General features: G+C 43.6%; 2 protein-coding genes across 4 annotated transcripts; one reads left to right on the top strand and one right to left on the bottom strand.

Moving 5' to 3' along the window:
• Positions 1-1,862: 1,862 nt before the first annotated feature.
• LOC106564305 (lipopolysaccharide-induced tumor necrosis factor-alpha factor homolog) lies at positions 1,863-13,453 on the bottom strand. 3 transcript variants are annotated; one of them, XM_045690831.1, is made up of 6 exons: positions 13,277-13,453; positions 4,080-4,208; positions 3,718-3,792; positions 3,081-3,231; positions 2,832-2,919; positions 1,863-2,775 (listed from the first exon to the last, which is right to left on the bottom strand). In XM_045690831.1, the coding sequence occupies exons 2-6, from the start codon at positions 4,201-4,203 to the stop codon at positions 2,758-2,760; spliced, it is 456 nt and encodes a 151-aa protein (XP_045546787.1). In that variant the 5' UTR covers positions 4,204-4,208; positions 13,277-13,453; the 3' UTR covers positions 1,863-2,757. The 3 variants fall into 3 exon arrangements, with proteins under 3 accessions (XP_045546787.1, XP_045546785.1, XP_045546786.1); XM_045690829.1 differs by having other exon boundaries at positions 1,863-2,919; XM_045690830.1 differs by having other exon boundaries at positions 1,863-2,919; positions 4,080-4,204; positions 13,277-13,430.
• A 932-nt stretch (positions 13,454-14,385) lies between these two features.
• On the top strand, positions 14,386-19,025 carry LOC106593502 (tektin-4; the record flags this gene model as incomplete). Its single annotated transcript, XM_014184830.2, has 4 exons — positions 14,386-14,706; positions 14,844-14,914; positions 17,513-17,583; positions 17,820-19,025. Coding segments are annotated over 4 exons (516 nt in total), but the record flags the coding sequence as incomplete, so codon positions are not given.
• Between the last annotated feature and the right edge of the window lie 167 nt (positions 19,026-19,192).

Here is a 19,192-nt window from a genome sequence, read left to right as displayed (position 1 = left end):
CAATGACGGCCTAGGAACAGTGGGTTAACTGCCCTGTTCAGGGGCAGAACGACAGATTTTTACCTTGTCAGCTCGGGGATTCGATCTAGCAACCTTTCGGTTACTAGTTCAACGCTCTAACCACTAGGTTACCTGCCACCCCTACGTACAGGCGTGTGTGTGTATGTGTGTATGCGTGTGTGTGTATGCGTGTGTGTGTGTGTGTGTGTGTGTGTGTGTGTGTGTGTGTGTGTGTGTGTGTGTGTGTGTGTGTGTGTGTGTGTGTGTGTGTGTGTGTGTGTGTGTGTGTGTGTGTGTGTGTGTGTGTGTGTGTGTGAGTGAGACTCACCACCAGGGGTGATTGTAGGTTGTGTCTGGGGAGGTGGTTGGTTCATGTCTGGTTGGAGAACTGATAATAAGAGATAAATGTCAATGAATAAATCCACCAATAAATATCTCTATTGAATCTCCAGTGAAATATCTCTTTAGCTTCCAGGGGGCTGGTGTAGTGGTGCTGTCGGGAGGAGTTGTAAAAAAAAAAGCCATTCTAGCCAATGAGAGGGTAGATACACTGTGAACAACAGGCATAACGGTTTATACTAGTTACCACAGACACACAGTCAAAATTAGCTATATCGTAAAAAATGCATGAAAACTAAAATCTGCTTTTTTGGTATTATTTTAAGGTTAGGGTTAGATATAAGGTTAGCAGTGTGGTTAGGGTTTGGTTTAAAATCACATTTTAAGAAGATAGATTTTTAAGTGGGGTTTAGGACTTCGTGGCTGTAGTAACTAGTGGTGACCAGGCACAATTCTGATATAAAGTGTTTTTTCTCAAAGTTGTCGGGATATCACATGTCCTACTTATATCAGTACTCTTGTAACGACTTAATCATTACCAAACTTATCTCCATCAGATAAGCCACACATTGCAAGTAAGCCATTGCAGTTTTTGTTAACCAAATAGAACACTCTCTCATTGACCTCCATACAAAAAATCCTCACCTCTCAAATAAGGTATGGACGAGTTGTGTGTTTTCTCTAAACAAAATTAAAAGACACCCCTCTTCTAACTAGTATTTCTCTTTATCCCCTCTAACCCCCTCACTCCAGCCCACCTTCCCCCAGCTCAGAACACCCTTTCCCAGTCAGGAGCAGAGTGACAGTCCCTTACCTGTCTGGATCCCTGGAGGAGACGAGGTACTGTAGAGCAACAGATGAGAAATGCAACTCCCTCAAGAGACAACGAAACTCAAGCACCGAGAGAGACAGACAGAGAGAGAGAGACAGACAGACAGACAGAGTGTGTGTGTGGGGGGGGGGGGATTTAGACATTGTGGTTATGCTGTTAGTTGTCGATAAACAAATTGTTGTGGTTGGAAAATGTGTTTTTTGGTGAGCAGACAGAGAGCATCAAACACGAAACAGTATCATCATGGTGCGAAAGCTACAGTTAGACTATTAGAACGTAATGCAGACTAGATATTACTTTAACATTGGTCCATTGGTGTTTGGAAAAAAGGTAGATAACCCACCTAACACAGGCCTTTTTTCAGATGAATACATTTTAGAAAGAAATATTAAAGTGTGTTTCTGGAATAAAGGGCCACTATCATCTCAAAAGTCAAAGTTATTATTGCCTTTACTAAAACAATGATTGTAAATCAATTAAAGGGGCAATCCGCAGTTAATGCATCGTTTTTTGGGATCTTGAAGAATATAACTTATGACTGCCTCTTGTGCTTAGTTCAACTGTTGTACCCCATCAGAACCCAAAATATAAGCTATAATTTTGGATGATCAGTCATTGCATGCATAGCTCTGTCTTTGAGAGCGGTTACATTTCTCCAGCCCCATCCCGCAGCTTTTTATAAAAACAGAGGCAGGGTTCAGCTTTTTTATTGTTTCAACTGTGGACTGTCCCTTCAAAAACCCAACAACCAATCGATACCAACGTCAATACAAATAGAATCATACTTTCTGTCTAACATGAAGATTCACAGAACGAAAGCAAACATACATTACAATCAGTGTAAAGGTCTGCTAGAAGTGGCCTTTGACTAGTGTCAGTGTGTAACAAGCTATGTTAAGCTGGTCTTCCAGTAGTCATCTCAGCCACAGACAGACTAGTGTCTTTACACTGTGACTTCTCACCAACAGCCATTCCATTTTCATGAGGAGCACGTTGCTTCACAAGTGTGTGTGTGTGTGTGTGTGTGTTATGGTTGGAAATATGAGTCACCATTACTCAGGTACTAAAAGCGTTCTTGGACCTACTAGTGGTGTAGACTAGTTGTGTAGTGGAGTAGAGTAGTTGTGTAGTGGAGTAGAGTAGTTGTGTAGTGGAGTAGACTAGTGGTGTAGTGAGGTGGTGTAGACTAGTGGTGTAGTGAGGTGGTGTAGACTAGTGGTGTATTGGAATGGATTCATAAAGGTATGGATCACTTTGTGGCAGCAGTGGCTGTGGGCCGGTGCTAGTTGTGGATGTGGATCACTTTGTGGCAGGTGTCTCATCTTGGTCTGTTCACATGTGGATGTGGATGACTTTGTGGCAGGTGTCTCATCTGTGGATGTGGATCACTTTCTGGCAGGTGTCTCATCTTGGTCTGTTCACATGTGTTTGTGGATGTGGATCACTTTGTGGCAGGTATCTCATCTTGGTCTGTTCACATGTGTTTGTGGATGTGGATCACTTTGTGGCAGGTATCTCATCTTGGTCTGTTCACATGCGTTTGTGGATGTGGATCACTTTGTGGCAGGTATCTCATCTTGGTCTGTTCACATGCGTTTGTGGATGTGGATCACTTTGTGGCAGGTATCTCATCTTGGTCTGTTCACATGCGTTTGTGGATGTGGATCACTCTCCTGCAGTTGGGGCAGTGGTGTTCTACGTCCTTACAGGAGTCAACACAGAACGGAATCAAACAGCATGGCCAGCACCTAGAGAGAGACAGAGACACAGAGGTGGGGTAGAGAGAGAGAGAAGGGATTCAATGTGTGTATCCATCTGTACAGTGTATGTGTGTTTGTGAGAGAGAGAAAAAAAGAATGTGTGCCACATGTCTGCATATGGTACGTGTGTGTGTGTGTGTACAACTTACAGGAAGAAGCCGAGTGATCCACAGATGACCCAGGTGAGCAGTCCAGTGGTGTGTGTGGTCTCTGTCAGAACCTGGACCTGACAGTGGGGACACGTCATCTGGCCGGGTACGTCTCTAGGCAGCGGCTGCTGCATCACCACCACCTGGGTTACTGCAGACGGAGGAGAATACTGGTTAGAACCAGATAAAACTGGTCAGAACTTCATGGAATTGGATCGAACGGGATAGAACTGGACAGGACTAGAAAGAATCACCACCACCCGGGTTACTGTAGGGAGAGGGAAATACTGGTCAGAACTGGATAGAACTCAATAGAATGGGATAGAACTGGACAGAGCTAGATAGAACAGGATACAACTGGATAGAACAACTTAGGCCCCCAACAAATTGTGTCGCTTGTTGTTAGTTCTATATTTCAAACCCCTACAGAGGTAGAGGAGTCGAGGGGTTGCTAAGGCTGGGTGTTGCTAAGGCCAGGACGTCCAGCCAATACCTTGTGTGTGTACAACTTGGCTCTCGTTTTTCACGGGGTACTGTGAATAATAAAATAAGGAACCGATTAAGGTCGTTTTGGTCAGTTTGGAGTTTTATTCAGTGTGTGTGTGTGTGTGTGTGTGTGTGTGTGTGTGAGACTCACCCCCAGGGGGATTTGTAGGTTGTGCCATGCCCATGTTGTATTGGGGAGGTGGTGGGTACATGCCGGGTTGGGGACCTGATAAATAAGGGATAGATAAATACATCAATACACTGTGTCATTTATCACAAACCCAGGGATACAGAGTGGTTGGCCACATTATGGGAGCACAAACCCAGAGATACAGAGTGGTTGGCCAGAACTTAACAATGATGTTCATAACATCTATGGCTATTGTGACACACACCGGCTGTCCCCATAGGAGCACCCTTTCAGGTTCCAGGAAGGTTCTAGATCACACCTTATTTTCTAAGTGTAAATTTTAAACTGTCCCTAAGAGTATCAGTGTAGATCTGATCTCTTACCTCCCTGGAAGCCAGGCTGAGGGGGGTAGGCTGTTCCCCCGCCACTTCCCTGGTAGCCCACTGGGAGGCCGGGGTAGGGGGGAGCCGACACGTCCTGCGGGGGTCCAAACTGGCTCTTCTCCATACTGTCTTGGGTGGGGTTGAGGAGAGAGAGAGAACACACCTTATGAAAATATCACATTTAGAAAAGATGTCTCTGCCCCCACCTTCTCACACACACACCTTGTTCAAGCTGTTGCTTATAACAATGATACACACCCCTGTATTCAACCGGGCAGGTTTGGTGACATTTCGTTGGACAAATAACTAGAATGGTGACATTTCATTGGACAAAGACTTGGCCTTTAGAATGTGAGTAGTACAAGCCTATAACAACACCACCACCACTAATGAATGCCACACACCCACTGTGTATACTCACCATGGAGCTAAATCTATCAGAATAACCCTAACCCTGGTCTATGTTACTGGTGTGTATACTCACCATGAGGCTAAATCTATCAGAATAACCCTAACCCTGGTCTATGTTACTGGTGTGTATACTCACCATGAGGCTAAATCTATCAGAATAACCCTAACCCTGGTCTATGTTACTGGTGTGTATACTCACCATGAGGCTAAATCTATCAGAATAACCCTAACCCTGGTCTATGTTACTGGTGTGTATACTCACCATGAGGCTAAATCTATCAGAATAACCCTAACCCTGGTCTATGTTACTGGTGTGTATACTCACCATGAGGCTAAATCTATCAGAATAACCCTAACCCTGGTCTATGTTACTGGTGTGTATACTCACCATGAGGCTAAATCTATCAGAATAACCCTAACCCTGGTCTATGTTACTGGTGGATGATCAACAGTTAGGGTCAGTTAGAAAACGTTTAAGTGTCAATCCACAATGACACATCAGTTGACAATACAAAATACAGAGGCAGCCCTTTCCTGCAGTCAATGTCCAGAAGTGCCCTCTGTGACCACATGGCCCTTTCCTGCAGTCAATGTCCAGAAGTGCCCTCTGTGACCACATGGTCCTTTCCTGCAGTCAATGTCCAGAAGTGCCCTCTGTGACCACATGGTCCTTTCCTGCAGTCAATGTCCAGAAGTGCCCTCTGTGACCTCATGGCCCTTTCCTGCAGTCAATGTCCAGAAGTGCCCTCTGTGACCTCATGGGTGGAATGTAATTCATGACGAAAATCCAGTGTTTCTATGTCAAACGGTTTTGTTATATTTAAGTCCTCTGTGATGTATATAAAGTGTAGTATTGGGATGCAAACTCAGAACTGAATACATTTCAACTCTATATCTGACATGGTACAGGTGTCCTCTTTTTTTAAGTCCATAACCATGTGTGTGAGGTGGATACTTTGGTTTCAAAGTAGATTTGTTTAAGACTACCAAGAATCACTCACTGCAGTAAAAGGTTCCAAGCCATATTATGGACCCCTCACATAGTTGAGACACTGTACTCAGTCATAGGCAAACAGTGCAGTATGTCATCTGGAATCAGCTATATAACACAGTGCAGTATGTCATCTGGAATCAGCTGTATTACACAGTGCAGCATGTCATCTGGAATCAGCTGTATTGCACAGTGCAGTATGTCATCTGGAATCAGCTGTATTACACAGTGCAGTATGTCATCTGGAATCAGCTGTATTGCACAGTGCAGTATGTCATCTGGAATCAGCTGTATTGCACAGTGCAGTATGTCATCTGGAATCAGCTATAATACACAGTACAGTATGTCATCTGGAATCAGCTATAATACACAGTACAGTATGTCATCTGGAATCAGCTGTATTGCACAGTGCAGTATGTCATCTGGAATCAGCTATATAACACAGTGCAGTATGTCATCTGGAATCAGCTATAATACACAGTACAGTATGTCATCTGGAATCAGCTGTATTGCACAGTGCAGTATGCCATCTGGAATCAGCTATATAACACAGTGCAGTATGTCATCTGGAATCAGCTATAATACACAGTACAGTATGTCATCTGGAATCAGCTGTATTGCACAGTGCAGTATGTCATCTGGAATCAGCTATATAACACAGTGCAGTATGTCATCTGGAATCAGCTGTATTGCACAGTGCAGTATGCCATCTGGAATCAGCTGTATTACACAGTGCAGTATGTCATCTGGAATCAGCTATAATACATCACATCATCTAAACATAATTGATCTATGTGGTCTCCCTTGGAAAACAGGTCTTCTGATCCCAATGGGACATCCTGGTTCAATAAAGGTTCAATAAATAAATACAAATTCTAACTTCCTGATTCATTCTAACCTCAGGCTCATCAATAACCTTTACTTACAATAACCAAGTCAGTCGTTAAGAACAAACTATCTTTCATAAAAATCTACACATCATAAGGAAATGCATCGATTATACTGCTGCGCTATAAATACAGTGCATTCGGGAAAGTATTCAGACCCCTTGACTTTTTCCACATTTATTTAAATCACAGCCTTATTCTAAAATGGATTCATTTTTTTTTTAAATATCATCCTACATTTATACACAATACCCCATAATGACAAAGCAAAAACAGGTTCTTGAAAATGTTTCCAAATTTCAAAAAACAAAACAGAAATACATTTACATAAATATTCAGACCCTTTGCTATGAAATTGACTCGAAATTGAGCTCAGGTGCATCCTGTTTCCATTGATCATCCTTGAAATGTTTCTACAACTTGATTGGAGTCCACCTGTGGTAAATTCAATTGATTGGACATGATTTGGAAAGGCACACACCTGTCTATATAAGGTCCCACAGTTGACAGTGCATGTCACAGCAAAAACCAAGCCATGAGGTCGAATGAATTGTCCTTAGAACTCCGAGACAGGATTGTGTCGAGGCACAGATCTGGGGAAGGGTACCAAAAAAAATATGCAGCATTGAAGGTCCCCAAGAACACAGTGGCCTCCATCATTCTTAAATGGAAGAAGATTGGAACCACCAAGACTCTACCTAGAGCTGAACGCCTGGCCAAACTGAGCAATCGGGGGAGAAGGGCCTTGGTCAGGGAGGGGACGAAGAACCCGATGGTCACTCTGACAGAGCTCTAGAGTTCCTCTGTGGAGATGGGAGAACCTTCCAGAAGGACAACCATCTCTGCAGCACTCCACCAATCAGGCCTTTATGGTAGAGTGGCCAGATGGAAGCACTCAGTAAAAGGCACATGACAGCCTGCTTGGAGTTAACCAAAAGGCACCTAAAGGAACCTAAAGGACTCTGGGACCATCAGAAACAAGATTCTCAGGTCTGATGAAACCAAGATTGAACTCTTTGGCCTGAATGCCAATCGTCACGTCTGGAGGAAACCTGGCACCATCCCTACGGTTTTCAGCGACAGGGACTGGGAGACTAGTCAGGATTGAGGCAAACATTAATGGAGCAAAGTACAGAGAGATCCTTGAAGAAAACCTGATCCAGAGTGCTCAGGAACTCAGACTGGGGTGAAGGTTCACCTTCCAACAGGACAACGACCCTAAGCACACAGCCAAGACAACGCAGGAGTGGCTTCGGGACAAGTCTCAATGTCCTTGACAGGAGTGGCTTCGGGACAAGTCTCAAGCCCAGACAGGCCCAGCCAAAGCCCAAATACAGGTGTGCCAAGCTTGTAGCGTCATACCCAAGAAGACCCGAGGCTGTAATCACTGTCAAAAGTGCTTCAACAAAGTACTGAGTAAAGGGTCTGAATACTTACGTAAATGTTATACACTGCTCAAAAAAATAAAGGGAACACTTAAACAACACAATGTAACTCCAAGTCAATCACACTTCTGTGAAATCAAACTGTCCACTTAGGAAGCAACACTGATTGACAATAAATTTCACATGCTGTTGTGCAAATGGAATAGACAACAGGTGGAAATTATAGGCAATTAGCAAGACACCCCCAATAAAGGAGTGGTTGTGCAGGTGGGGACCACAGACCACTTCTCAGTTCCTATGCTTCCTGGCTGATGTTTTGGTCACTTTTGAATGCTGGCGGGGGTTTCACTCTAGTGGTAGCATGAGACGGAGTCTACAACCCACACAAGTGGCTCAGGTAGTGCAGCTCATCCAGGATGGCACATCAATGCGAGCTGTGGCAAGAAGGTTTGCTGTGTCTGTCAGCGTAGTGTCCAGAGCATGGAGGCGCTACCAGGAGACAGGCCAGTACATCAGGAGACGTGGAGGAGGCCGTAGGAGGGCAACAACCCAGCAGTAGGACCGCTATCTCCGCCTTTGTGCAAGGAGGAGCAGGAGAAGCACTGCCAGAGCCCTGCAAAATGACCTCCAGCAGGCCACAAATGTGCATGTGTCTGCTCAAATAGTCAGAAACAGACTCCATGAGGGTGGTATGAGGGACCGACGTCCACAGGTGGGGGTTGTGCTTACAGCCCAACACCGTGCAGGACGTTTGGCATTTGCGAGAGAACACCAAGATTGGCAAATTCGCCACTGGCGCCCTGTGCTCTTCACAGATAAAAGCAGGTTCACACTGAGAACGTGACAGACGTGACAGAGTCTGGAGACGCCGTGGAGAACGTTCTGCTGCCTGCAACATCCTCCAGCATGACCGGTTTGGCGGTGGGTCAGTCATGGTGTGGGGTGGCATTTCTTTGGGGGGCCGCACAGCCCTCCATGTGCTCGCCAGAGGTAGCCTGACTGCCATTAGGTACCGAGATGAGATCCTCAGACCCCTTGTGAGACCATATGCTGGTGCAGTTGGCCCTGGGTTCCCCCTAATGCAAGACAATGCTAGACCTCATGTGGCTGGAGTGTGTCAGCAGTTCCTGCAAGAGGAAGGCATTGATGCTATGGACTGGCCCGCCCGTTCCCCAGACCTGAATCCAATTGAGCACATCTGGGATATCATGTCTCGCTCCATCCACCAACGCCACGTTGCACCACAGACTGTCCAGGAGTTGGCGGATGCTTTAGTCCAGGTCTGGGAGGAGATCCCTCAGGAGACCATCCGCCACCTCATCAGGAGCATGCCCAGGCGTTGTAGGGAGGTCATACAGGCACGTGGAGGCCACACACACTACTGAGCCTCATTTTGACTTGTTTTAAGGACATTACATCAAAGTTGGATCAGCCTGTAGTGTGGTTTTCCACTTTAATTTTGAGTGTGACTCCAAATCCAGACCTCCATGGGTTGATAAATTGGATTTCCATTGATTATTTTTGTGTGATTTTGTTGTCAGCACATTCAACTATGTAAAGAAAAAAGTATTTAATAAGATTATTTCATTCATTCAGATCTAGGATGTGTTGTTTAAGTGTTCCCTTTATTTTTTTGAGCAGTATATTTTCATTTGTTTGTTTTTTACACATTAGCTAACATTTCTAAAAAACTGTTTGTACTTTGTCATTATGAAGTATTATGTGCAGATTGATGAGGGGGAAAAAACGATTTAATCAATTTAAGAATAGGGCTGTAACGTAACAAAATGTGGAAAAAGTCAAGGGTTCTGAATACTTCCGAATCCCAAATGACACACTATTCCCCATGGGCCCTTGTCAAAAGCAGTGCACTAAATATGATACAGCATCATGTAGTTGACGATGGTGTTGTTGTGAAGCTGTAAGGGAGGCTTATCTGTTGGACTTTGTTCCACCGGATCATGAGGAAGTGAGGTAGAGTTGTTTAGTGTGTGTGTGTTGCGGGGGACTGCTTCTCCGCAGAAGAAAAATCAGCCCGCGCAGAGAAACACGAGATTGAACCTCACTCAACTTTCTAGTTTTCCCCGTTAGTTAACACTATCAACGTTTCCCTCTACTGTGGGAATTGTGATCGAATCAACGCAATATTAGCTACTTTCAATGCAACATACCGAAACAAAACCAACGATTCAAGAGACTTTGTTGTAGACAGAACGCATCAGAGTAGGATTCAATTGCATTGACACACTACTCAGCCGTACTCTACACAGACGGGTACAGCATAACCAATCAGAGCTGCAGTAGGCCTATCTGTAAATAAACCACTGCCATATATGTACCATTCACTTTGAATGTGACTGTCTTTACAGAGTCAGCGGTCGTGATTAGATGAGCTTGTTTTGAGATCAAAGCGAGAGCTGCATGTAGCCACGTTTGTTCATACCCTTTGCTAGTTAGTGAGTTATTAGCCCAGTTCTAGATATGTTTTAGTCAGCAATGGAGGAGTGGTTGCTTCCTACAAGACACAACACGTGCATTTCTAGACATCTTTAAAAAGGGAGTCAGTTAAAGAGCTTTTTTGTCTTAAAGGGGCAGTGTTGTATTTGTGTTGTATTTGTCTGATTCTCTGTAATAATGGTATGGGAATAAAATGGTTTCTTGCATCAAACGACTCAACAACATTTTCAGTCACCTCCTTGTCTGAAGGACAAGTGGATAAACAGGTTAATGTCAAGCCCTGCATGTTTTTTTTCAAAAGTCTGAACACCACACATTGGCTGCTACTGTAGGCTGAATGATAGAACAGCTATTTCCATGTTAAAATGTTATGGGATGCATTTTCTCCATTGTTTTTGATGGTAGACCAAACTGGTAGGTCTACATTATGATCAAATAGTAGTCTACTTGATCACTGTTAAAACCAGGGGTGCAAATTTGGTTTTAGAAGTGGGGGAGACATAATTGTATTATTTTCATCTGCTCGAATAAACACTCCAAAACAACCTACCTGACCACGTTGCCTCATTTTGTATCACATTCCAATGATACAACTGGGGGGGGGGGGGCCAAATGGAATTTCAGAATGTGGGGGGGACATGTCCCCAGTGAAAGTTGCGCCCCTGGTTAAAACTAACTTAAAGTGTGTACAGCCTCAGTGGTCACAGTAAACGCGCACCAGAAGTTGCACAGAATGTTGAAGTTTGTGCTCAGCAGACCTGAAATTTGCTCAGTGATGAAAAAATTAGAGGGAACACATTATTCCCTATATACTGTCGTTCACTACTTTTAATCGGAGTCCTATGGGCTCTGGTCAACACTACCCGTTGGGCCCTGGTCAACAGTGGGTTAATTAGAATTAAAGACACCCAATTCAGGAAGTGTTTTGAATTTTAAATACAAAATGTTACAACTTTTAAAATAAATAGCTTCTCTTCCATTTATTGAGAAGTCATTGAATATAGATTTTTTCACATTACTTCCTGAACTAACTGACCTCAATTCAAATTGACCCCAAACCTGATCTTTACTAAACCCATTTACTATGGGCAGGAACCAGAACTCACACACCCTAGTCAGTTAAACATTTACACAAGGATTCATTTTCATTTCCTTAATCCAACATCCCACAGAACAGCTGGACATTTCCCCATATCATGTTTTGGTTAGCTATCAAATTCACTGATGTGTGAAGTACAGTTTTCCACCCTGCCTGTGTGTAGTACATCCAACAGCGCTGCCTGTGTGTAGTACATCCAACAGCGCTGCCTGTGTGTAGTACATCCAACAGCGCTGCCTGTGTGTAGTACATCCAACAGCGCTGCCTGTGTGTAGTACATCCAACAGCACTGTCTGTGTGTAGTACATCCAACAGCGCTGCCTGTGTGTAGTACATCCAACAGCGCTGCCTGTGTGTAGTACACATCCAACAGCGCTGCCTGTGTGTAGTACATCCAACAGCGCTGCCTGTGTGTAGTACACATCCAACAGCGCTGCCTGTGTGTAGTACACATCCAACAGCGCTGCCTGTGTGTAGTACATCCAACAGCGCTGCCTGTGTGTAGTACATCCAACAGCACTGTCTGTGTGTACACATCTAACAGCACTGTCAAACATAAGGCACCAAGACAGAGTTAGAAGAAGGTAGTGTGACTGGTGCTGTGTTTTCACATTTAGAAAACACATGTCTCTGCACCCACCTTCTCTACTGGTCAACAGTAGTACTCTACCCTATGGGCCCTGGTCAACAGTAGGACTCTACCCTATGGGCCCTGGTCAACAGTAGGACTCTACCCTATGGGCCCTGGTCAACAGTAGTGCACTACCCTATGGGCCCTGGTCAACAGTAGTGCACTACCCTATGGGCCCTGGTCAACAGTAGGACTCTACCCTATGGGCCCTGGTCAACAGTAGGACTCTACCCTATGGGCCCTGGTCAACAGTAGTGCACTACCCTATGGGCCCTGGTCAACAGTAGTGCACTACAAAAGGTAACATGGGGCCATTAGGGATGTCCTCAAGACTGGGTCAGAGACCAATCAGAACAACAATCAGCTGCCAAGCACACTACACAATGGAGCCTGATACAGACTGCCCGCTCGCTGTATGGTGTGTGTGAGAGAGTAAAGAGAGAGAGAGAAACTGATCAAGACAGTTAAAGTTGGGTGGGCCATCAAGTGAAGTTTAAATTCTTAGATGAGGCGTTTCTTGCTAATGTGACTGACAAGATAAAATGATGCAAAAGAAGTCTGTGTGTACATGTGTTAGTGTGTGATTGTGGGTGTGAGAGAGAGAGAAAGAAAGTTGGGGGGCTGTACTGTGAAGTTGGGAAAGTTCATTATGGAAATCAAATCAAATTGTATTTGTCACATGCTTCATAAAGAATGTAAAACATTTAACATCTTTAAAATAAATGGCTTCTTCTCTTCCATTTATTGAGAAGTCATTGAATATAGATTTCCTTTTAAAAATTATTTCAGATTACTTCCTAAACTAACTGACTTCAATTCAAATTGACCCCAACCCTGACCTTTACTATACCCATTTACAATGGGCAGAAACCCAAACTCACACATTCTAGTCAGTTAAACATTTACGCAAGGCTTTATTTTCATTTCCTTAATCCAACATCTCACAGAACAGCTGGACATTTCCCCATTAATGATATCATGGTTTGGTTAGCTATAAATTCACTGATGTGTGAAGTACAGTTTGCCACTGTCTGTGTGTACACATCTAACAGCGCTGTCTGTGTGTACACATCTAACAGCGCTGTCAAACATTAGGCACCAAGACAGAGTTAGAAGGTAGGGTGACTGGTGCTGTGTTTTCTCTAAACTGATTTTTAAAAAACACCCGCTTCTAACAAGTCTTTTCCTTCTCACGTAGCAACACAAAACAAACACAGATATTCCTAGGCCTACACACAACTCTTTCATATTTTATTATATCCTGCAAAGAACCACTCTGAAACCCCCCAACTCAGAGCACCCTTTCCCAGCCACGAGCAGAGTGACAGCCCCTTACCTTTTTGGTGTCCTGGAGGAGATGAGGTACTGTGGACTGTGTGGAGCTAAAGATCAGACCTGCAACACCCTCGAGAGACCATGAGAAAGTGAACCACGTAGGAAAGAGAGCGAGAACGAGCACATACACAGATGGGAGGGAGGAGTGAGGCAGATGAGGTAACAATGTTATCTTAAGTGGCTGAATAGTGAACACAAGCCTGATGGAAAATAACTACACCCATTGGTCAATCACTAGTTCCAGGGTAATTGCATCATCACTGTGTGACTACAAATCCCAGTCTAACAGGAAATTCCACTCACACCAGGGGCATTTGCCAAATGACAATGAGCCCTGGTCAAATGAAGTGCACTCCTGTATCTAGGGAACAGCGTGTCATTTGGGATGCAGGCCTGAAGACACTGATTCCCATCAATAGACCAGAGACCTCTGACTCACTAAAGGGTTTTAAAGTGAAGAGGTGGAGGGGTGTGAATATGCTGTGTTCGTGTGTGTGTGTGTGTTTGGAGGGGAAATTGTGGCTGTGGTGAGTTAATGTGTTTATAGTTCTCGACAAACAACGTTGTGGTCGGAAAATACGTTTGTTAGTGAGAAGACAGAAGACCTAGTAGCCAGCAGAGAGCATTAACCATGCATGAGCAGCCTATTATCACCATGACTCATCTTCAGTTAGACTATTAGAACATAATCCAGACTAGACAGTCATTACTTTACTAACATTGGTCCATTAGTGTTTGAAAAAAGAACAGAGGCCTATTTTCAGGTGAATACATTTTAGAAAAGTGTGTGTGTTCATCCATCCACCATTTGTTGTTACCTGAGAATGTATACTGAACAAAAATATAAAACGTAACATGCAACAATTTCAACAGTTTTAATTAACATTCAATTCTCTGGCAACAGCTCTGGTGAACATTCATGCAGTCAGCATGCCAATTGCACGCTCCCTCAACTTGAGACATCTGTGGCATTGCACACTTTTAGAGTGGCCTCCCGCCCACATACACTTGTATCCCTCATCCGGCTTGGCTACCGCGGGGTACCGTTCAGAGGAATGGCAGCCCGGAGGCAAGCCTTTCTCTACCCTTCACCAGGTGGTTACAGACTGAAACAACGCCGAGAGGATTTGCCATGATTCCAAAACACTGTATAAGGAGACCGAGGCCGGGACTCTGCACACCCAAGCTGAGGGGACGCGGCACCTGGGCGAGAGACTGCAGCATATCCACTTCTGGAAGTCGGAGCTGCAGCGGCACATCGAAAAGCTGGTGGCCGAGACAGACCTCCTCCTGCAGCAGAAGAGAAGGCTGTTGAAGTCGCTGGACGCCACCGAGATCCCGTTCGCCATTGCCACGGATAACCTAACCTGTCGGGAACGGCGGCTGGGGCCCGACCTGGTTAAAGACCACGTAGAGGAGGAGCTGCTTAAGGTGATTAAAACAATAACATCGACTTGTCTTTGCTCTAGTTCACCTAAATACTTGTATCATTACTAAATGTTGCCTAGACGTGATTTCACTAGAAACCAATCTGAAAATAAGGTGATGGTTGTGTTTGTATACCGCAGGAGGTGGAGTTGATCAGCAGCATCCAGGCTCTGTTGAATAGAACGCTGAGTCAGGCTGTCAATCAAATCAAGTGAGTGTCACAATTAAACAATAAGGGTTTTTATTTATCAAAACTTGGATGATACAAATTATGACAAGGAAATAAACCAAAGTGCTTTAAAATATACCAAGGGCTAAATGACTTGAAAAACAGACTGTCCTATAAAGTATTAAGTTAAAAAGGAACTAAGCTATAACGTGCAGGAACAGAAAGTACATAAATCAACTCACTGATGGGATGTTCCACGGAGACTATAAGGGGAGTGGCCAGCTCCAAGGCAAGTCTGCAAACCATCAAGTTTTACATTTAGACAATAATGATATAACGTTAAATACAAGCATTATTTTAGCAATAACAGTACACAATATAAATGTATAACTGTACTTAGCTATTTTAAACTCGTCAAAGGGAAAAATAGTTCCACTGGGGTGAGCAGAGGGTGGGCATTTCCCAACGCCCTTCCGGAACCGTATTTTAACCCTGGGATCCAGGTCGGACCTCCTTTATCAGAACACCGCGGCACCCATCACTGCTGAGGAATAGACGCAAACAAGACATTACTTTGAACTGTGACTATTTACTTGAGAATGATAATAGTTAAATTATACCAATGACTGTTACCACGTAAACTATGCAGCATGCACTCAACATAGAAAACAAAGATAGCAAATGTCTAACTGTATTTCTGCAATACAGTTATGTATGGGATATAATAAACAAAAGCTGTGTGTCGCGTCGTCATTTATACTATGTGTATAGTTGTGTATAGTGCATGAAATGAAAAGGATATTTGTTATGGCCTGTGTACACTTGTTTACCGCGTGGCTCGCTTGTGGGCATGTTGGCAGCAGCAGTTCGGTTGTGCGACAATAATTCATCATAGTAAATTTGTATGAAGATCTGGTTTTTAAATGGGTAAATAGTTAAATCTATTCTCCATTTCATTCATTTATAAACAGTTAAATTAGTAGTGTGCTCTAAACCGCTCTGGTGACAAACGTTGCTGCCCTGTTTCCAATCGGCCACATTGCTGCTGGGAGAACCCATTCAAGTAAATACACTTTGGGGGGGTAAAGACTATACCCGTGTTCGAATACCCATAACATAATGTATACTACATACTTAATGAGTGTATACTATTAGTTAATTTTAGGAAACTGCAAACGAAAGGTATCCTTCCAATTCGGAAGTTGATGCTGTTACTATGCAACTTCTTTCTAGCTTGTTAGTAAAACAAATGACAAGACCGCTTACGACTTCATTAACAATGTCCATTAAGAACGCTCAACGACTATACCGCTAAGAATTACATGAATAATCAAGTCGGTAGGTTGCGTATGTAAATTCACTCTCTCTACTCCGATTTCAGAGCACTCGTCTGTGCCAGAGCGAAGAATAACTGACGAATTTACGAACGCCTAAATTAACACCCATAGAATATGGCCGGTGACATGTAAACATCGGCAAAAAGGCGTAATTCAATTGTTGCCAGCAGCACAGTTGGCCGACAACATGAAAACAACCTAACCAGCTATGCTAGGGCTAGTAAAATTAAGTAGCTTGACTGCCATTGTGAGCGTCCAGTGTGCGCTGTGAACGCTTCAAGAGCAAAACGCCATTTACGAACACACAGTTGGGTAGAGAGCATATAAATGAGTTAATATACTGGCAAGTTCGATGTATTAGTAGCCAACTAACGGGTTACTTAACTAGCTAACATGCCGAGTGTAGGTTCCGTCCCTAAAGCCGCGGCCCTTGCAACGCAAGGGGAACAACCACTTCAGGTCTCAGAGCGAGTGACGTCACTGAATGAAACGCTATTAGCGCGCACCACCGCTAACTAACTAGCCATTTCACATCGGTTACAACGGCACATAGTGCTGTATTGATATGCTATGAGGTTCCTAAGAATAGCGTAGCTAACAAATTGTCTGGCAAAATCATGTGTAACTTACTTGAAAAGTAATTACTTTATTATGTTGCTCGACATTTTCTTAACATTTGTCATAATTAGTTAAAGCAATGAATTCGCATCTCGTCGGACTTCGCCAGTATACTTTCCGCCATTTTCTTCAAATCTGCAAACGTTGAAGCCACGCACATTGTCGGAAGAACTGCATTATGGGCCCTAAAAGCACGGAAATGTTGTCCACTGCTTGTATACTTTGTATTTTGGGGAATGAAGTACGAAATGCGGGAACTTTTGGTAGACTAACTATAACCAATATGCATACTACATTCAATTTACTTCACACATATAGTATAGTTAGTCCGGTAAGTATAAGTATTTGATCACAGTTTGTATTATTAGCTAACTAGCTACAGTGCAAGTTAGCTAACTGAATTAAATATCACCTGTTACCTAACTTCATATTAGCTAGCTATCCTGATGTAATTGTCATTGTAAAACAAACTCCAAATGCATTTGTAGGTGGCTAGCTAACAGCCATGGAAGTGAGTGAAAGGATAGCTGCTCCAACTGTCAAAGAAGGTAGAGTAGGCTATTCTGGATAGGGCAGGTACTGTTGTGTAGTTCCACTCCCTAGAAAGAAGTGAGGACGGAGATAATAGTAACAATATTCAGTGCGGTCTAATTTTAGTATAACGAAGTCTGTTTTCTGTCCTCAGATACAGAACTGTGAAACCCTGTCTGCAGATGAAGAGCAATGGTTCCCAGTCCTGTTCCTGGGGTCTCAAAGGTGTGCACATTTTTATTTTTGCCTTAGTGCTACCCAGCTGATTCAAATGATCAAGTCATCATCAAGCTTCAAGTGGTATTGTGATGCTATCCTTGATATGATCCTGCTGTTGTCACATGCTACACATGCATCTATCCAATGTTATCATGTTTGTTATAAGATATATTATACTTTAGTAATCCACAATGACCAGGTGACGTAAAAGTCTAATGACATTATCTTCCATATTCCTACAGATGCCTTGCAACTGGAGATTTCTTCAAAACGATTGCCTACAGTTACTGTTTAGGGCACTGCACAGTTGGATGACCAGGGCAATCTGGGACTGCCTCATGGGGGATTTCAGGCATCTGTGAAGGCTACCTGTGTCCTGCATAACTTCATGATGATGAATAGGAGGGGACCTGCAACTCTCCACCATGTGCCAGAGGAGAGGTCTGCTGCTCTGCAGGATGTTGCCAGGATGGGGGCCAACAATGCAGCACAGGAGGCAATCTGTGTGCGGGAGACCTTCACATCCTACTTCCTTGAAGAGGATGCTGTTCCCTGGCAACACCATAGACTACACTATGCACAACCAAAGGCTCTTTTAAGAGCCATTCACATTGCAATAAGTGTATTCTTCCATTTACTGAGCTATGTCAACTGCAGTTATTCAATTCACAGTTTCTCTCCCTTTGATCTACTTCGCAGGTGAGGGTGATGTTTAGGTAGGAGTGGTGTCTGTACAAAAACAAAACAGGCTCTCACCCATTTTGAAAACATTTAGACACCCTATAACCCACACCTACACACTTGTCTATCGATCTGATTGATGGATTGTGTTGTGCAGTAAGCAGGCTCAGGTGTATAACTGTGGCTCCTTCCACCTTCAAATAATAGACAAGAGGACAAACCATGGAGAATAGTAAGGCACTTCATTATTTATATAACTACGCTAAATTGTTTGTACTTGAGTGTCTACATAAAGTACTCTGCAGCCACTTAGTGTGGACACCAGGTGAGGCCACACACAGATTCCTGTTGAACACCGTCTCTTTAACTGACTTATTTTCTCAATAACAGTCTCCTTCACTCTATCCCTCTCTCCCCTTCTCCCGTAATCCTCTAGGTCAGTGGTTCCCAAACTTTTTAGTCCCGTACCCCTTCAAACATTCAACCACTGGCTGCGTACCCCCTCTAGCACCAGGGTCAGCACACTCTCAAATGTTGTTTTTTGCCATCATTGTAAGCCTGCCACACACACACTACACGATACATTTATTAAACATAAGAATGAGTGTGAGTTTGTCACAACCCGGCTCGTGGGAATTGACAAAGGGCTCTTATAGGACAAGGGCACAAAATAATATAATAATATTCAATACATTTGCTATTTATTTAACCATTTTACATATAAAACCTTTTGTTCATCGAAAATAAATGTGTTATTGAAATGTGAATCACATTTTTATTTGGCGTACTCGTTTGGGAATACCTGCTGTAGGTTATATCAGCTGTGTCGGTGAACCCCTCCCTCATCTGAACTGGCTTCATAGAGGGCACAGCATGATCAGAGGTGAGAGGTCACTTGGTTGGGTCAACAGGAAGTATTATTAAAGAGTGCTTT

Source organism: Salmo salar, chromosome ssa12 (assembly GCF_905237065.1).
Source record: "Salmo salar chromosome ssa12, Ssal_v3.1, whole genome shotgun sequence".
NCBI classification, from domain to species: Eukaryota; Metazoa; Chordata; class Actinopteri; order Salmoniformes; family Salmonidae; genus Salmo; species Salmo salar.
The sequence above is the reverse complement of the archived record's forward strand: the minus strand, read 5'-3'. Positions and strand labels throughout refer to the sequence as shown.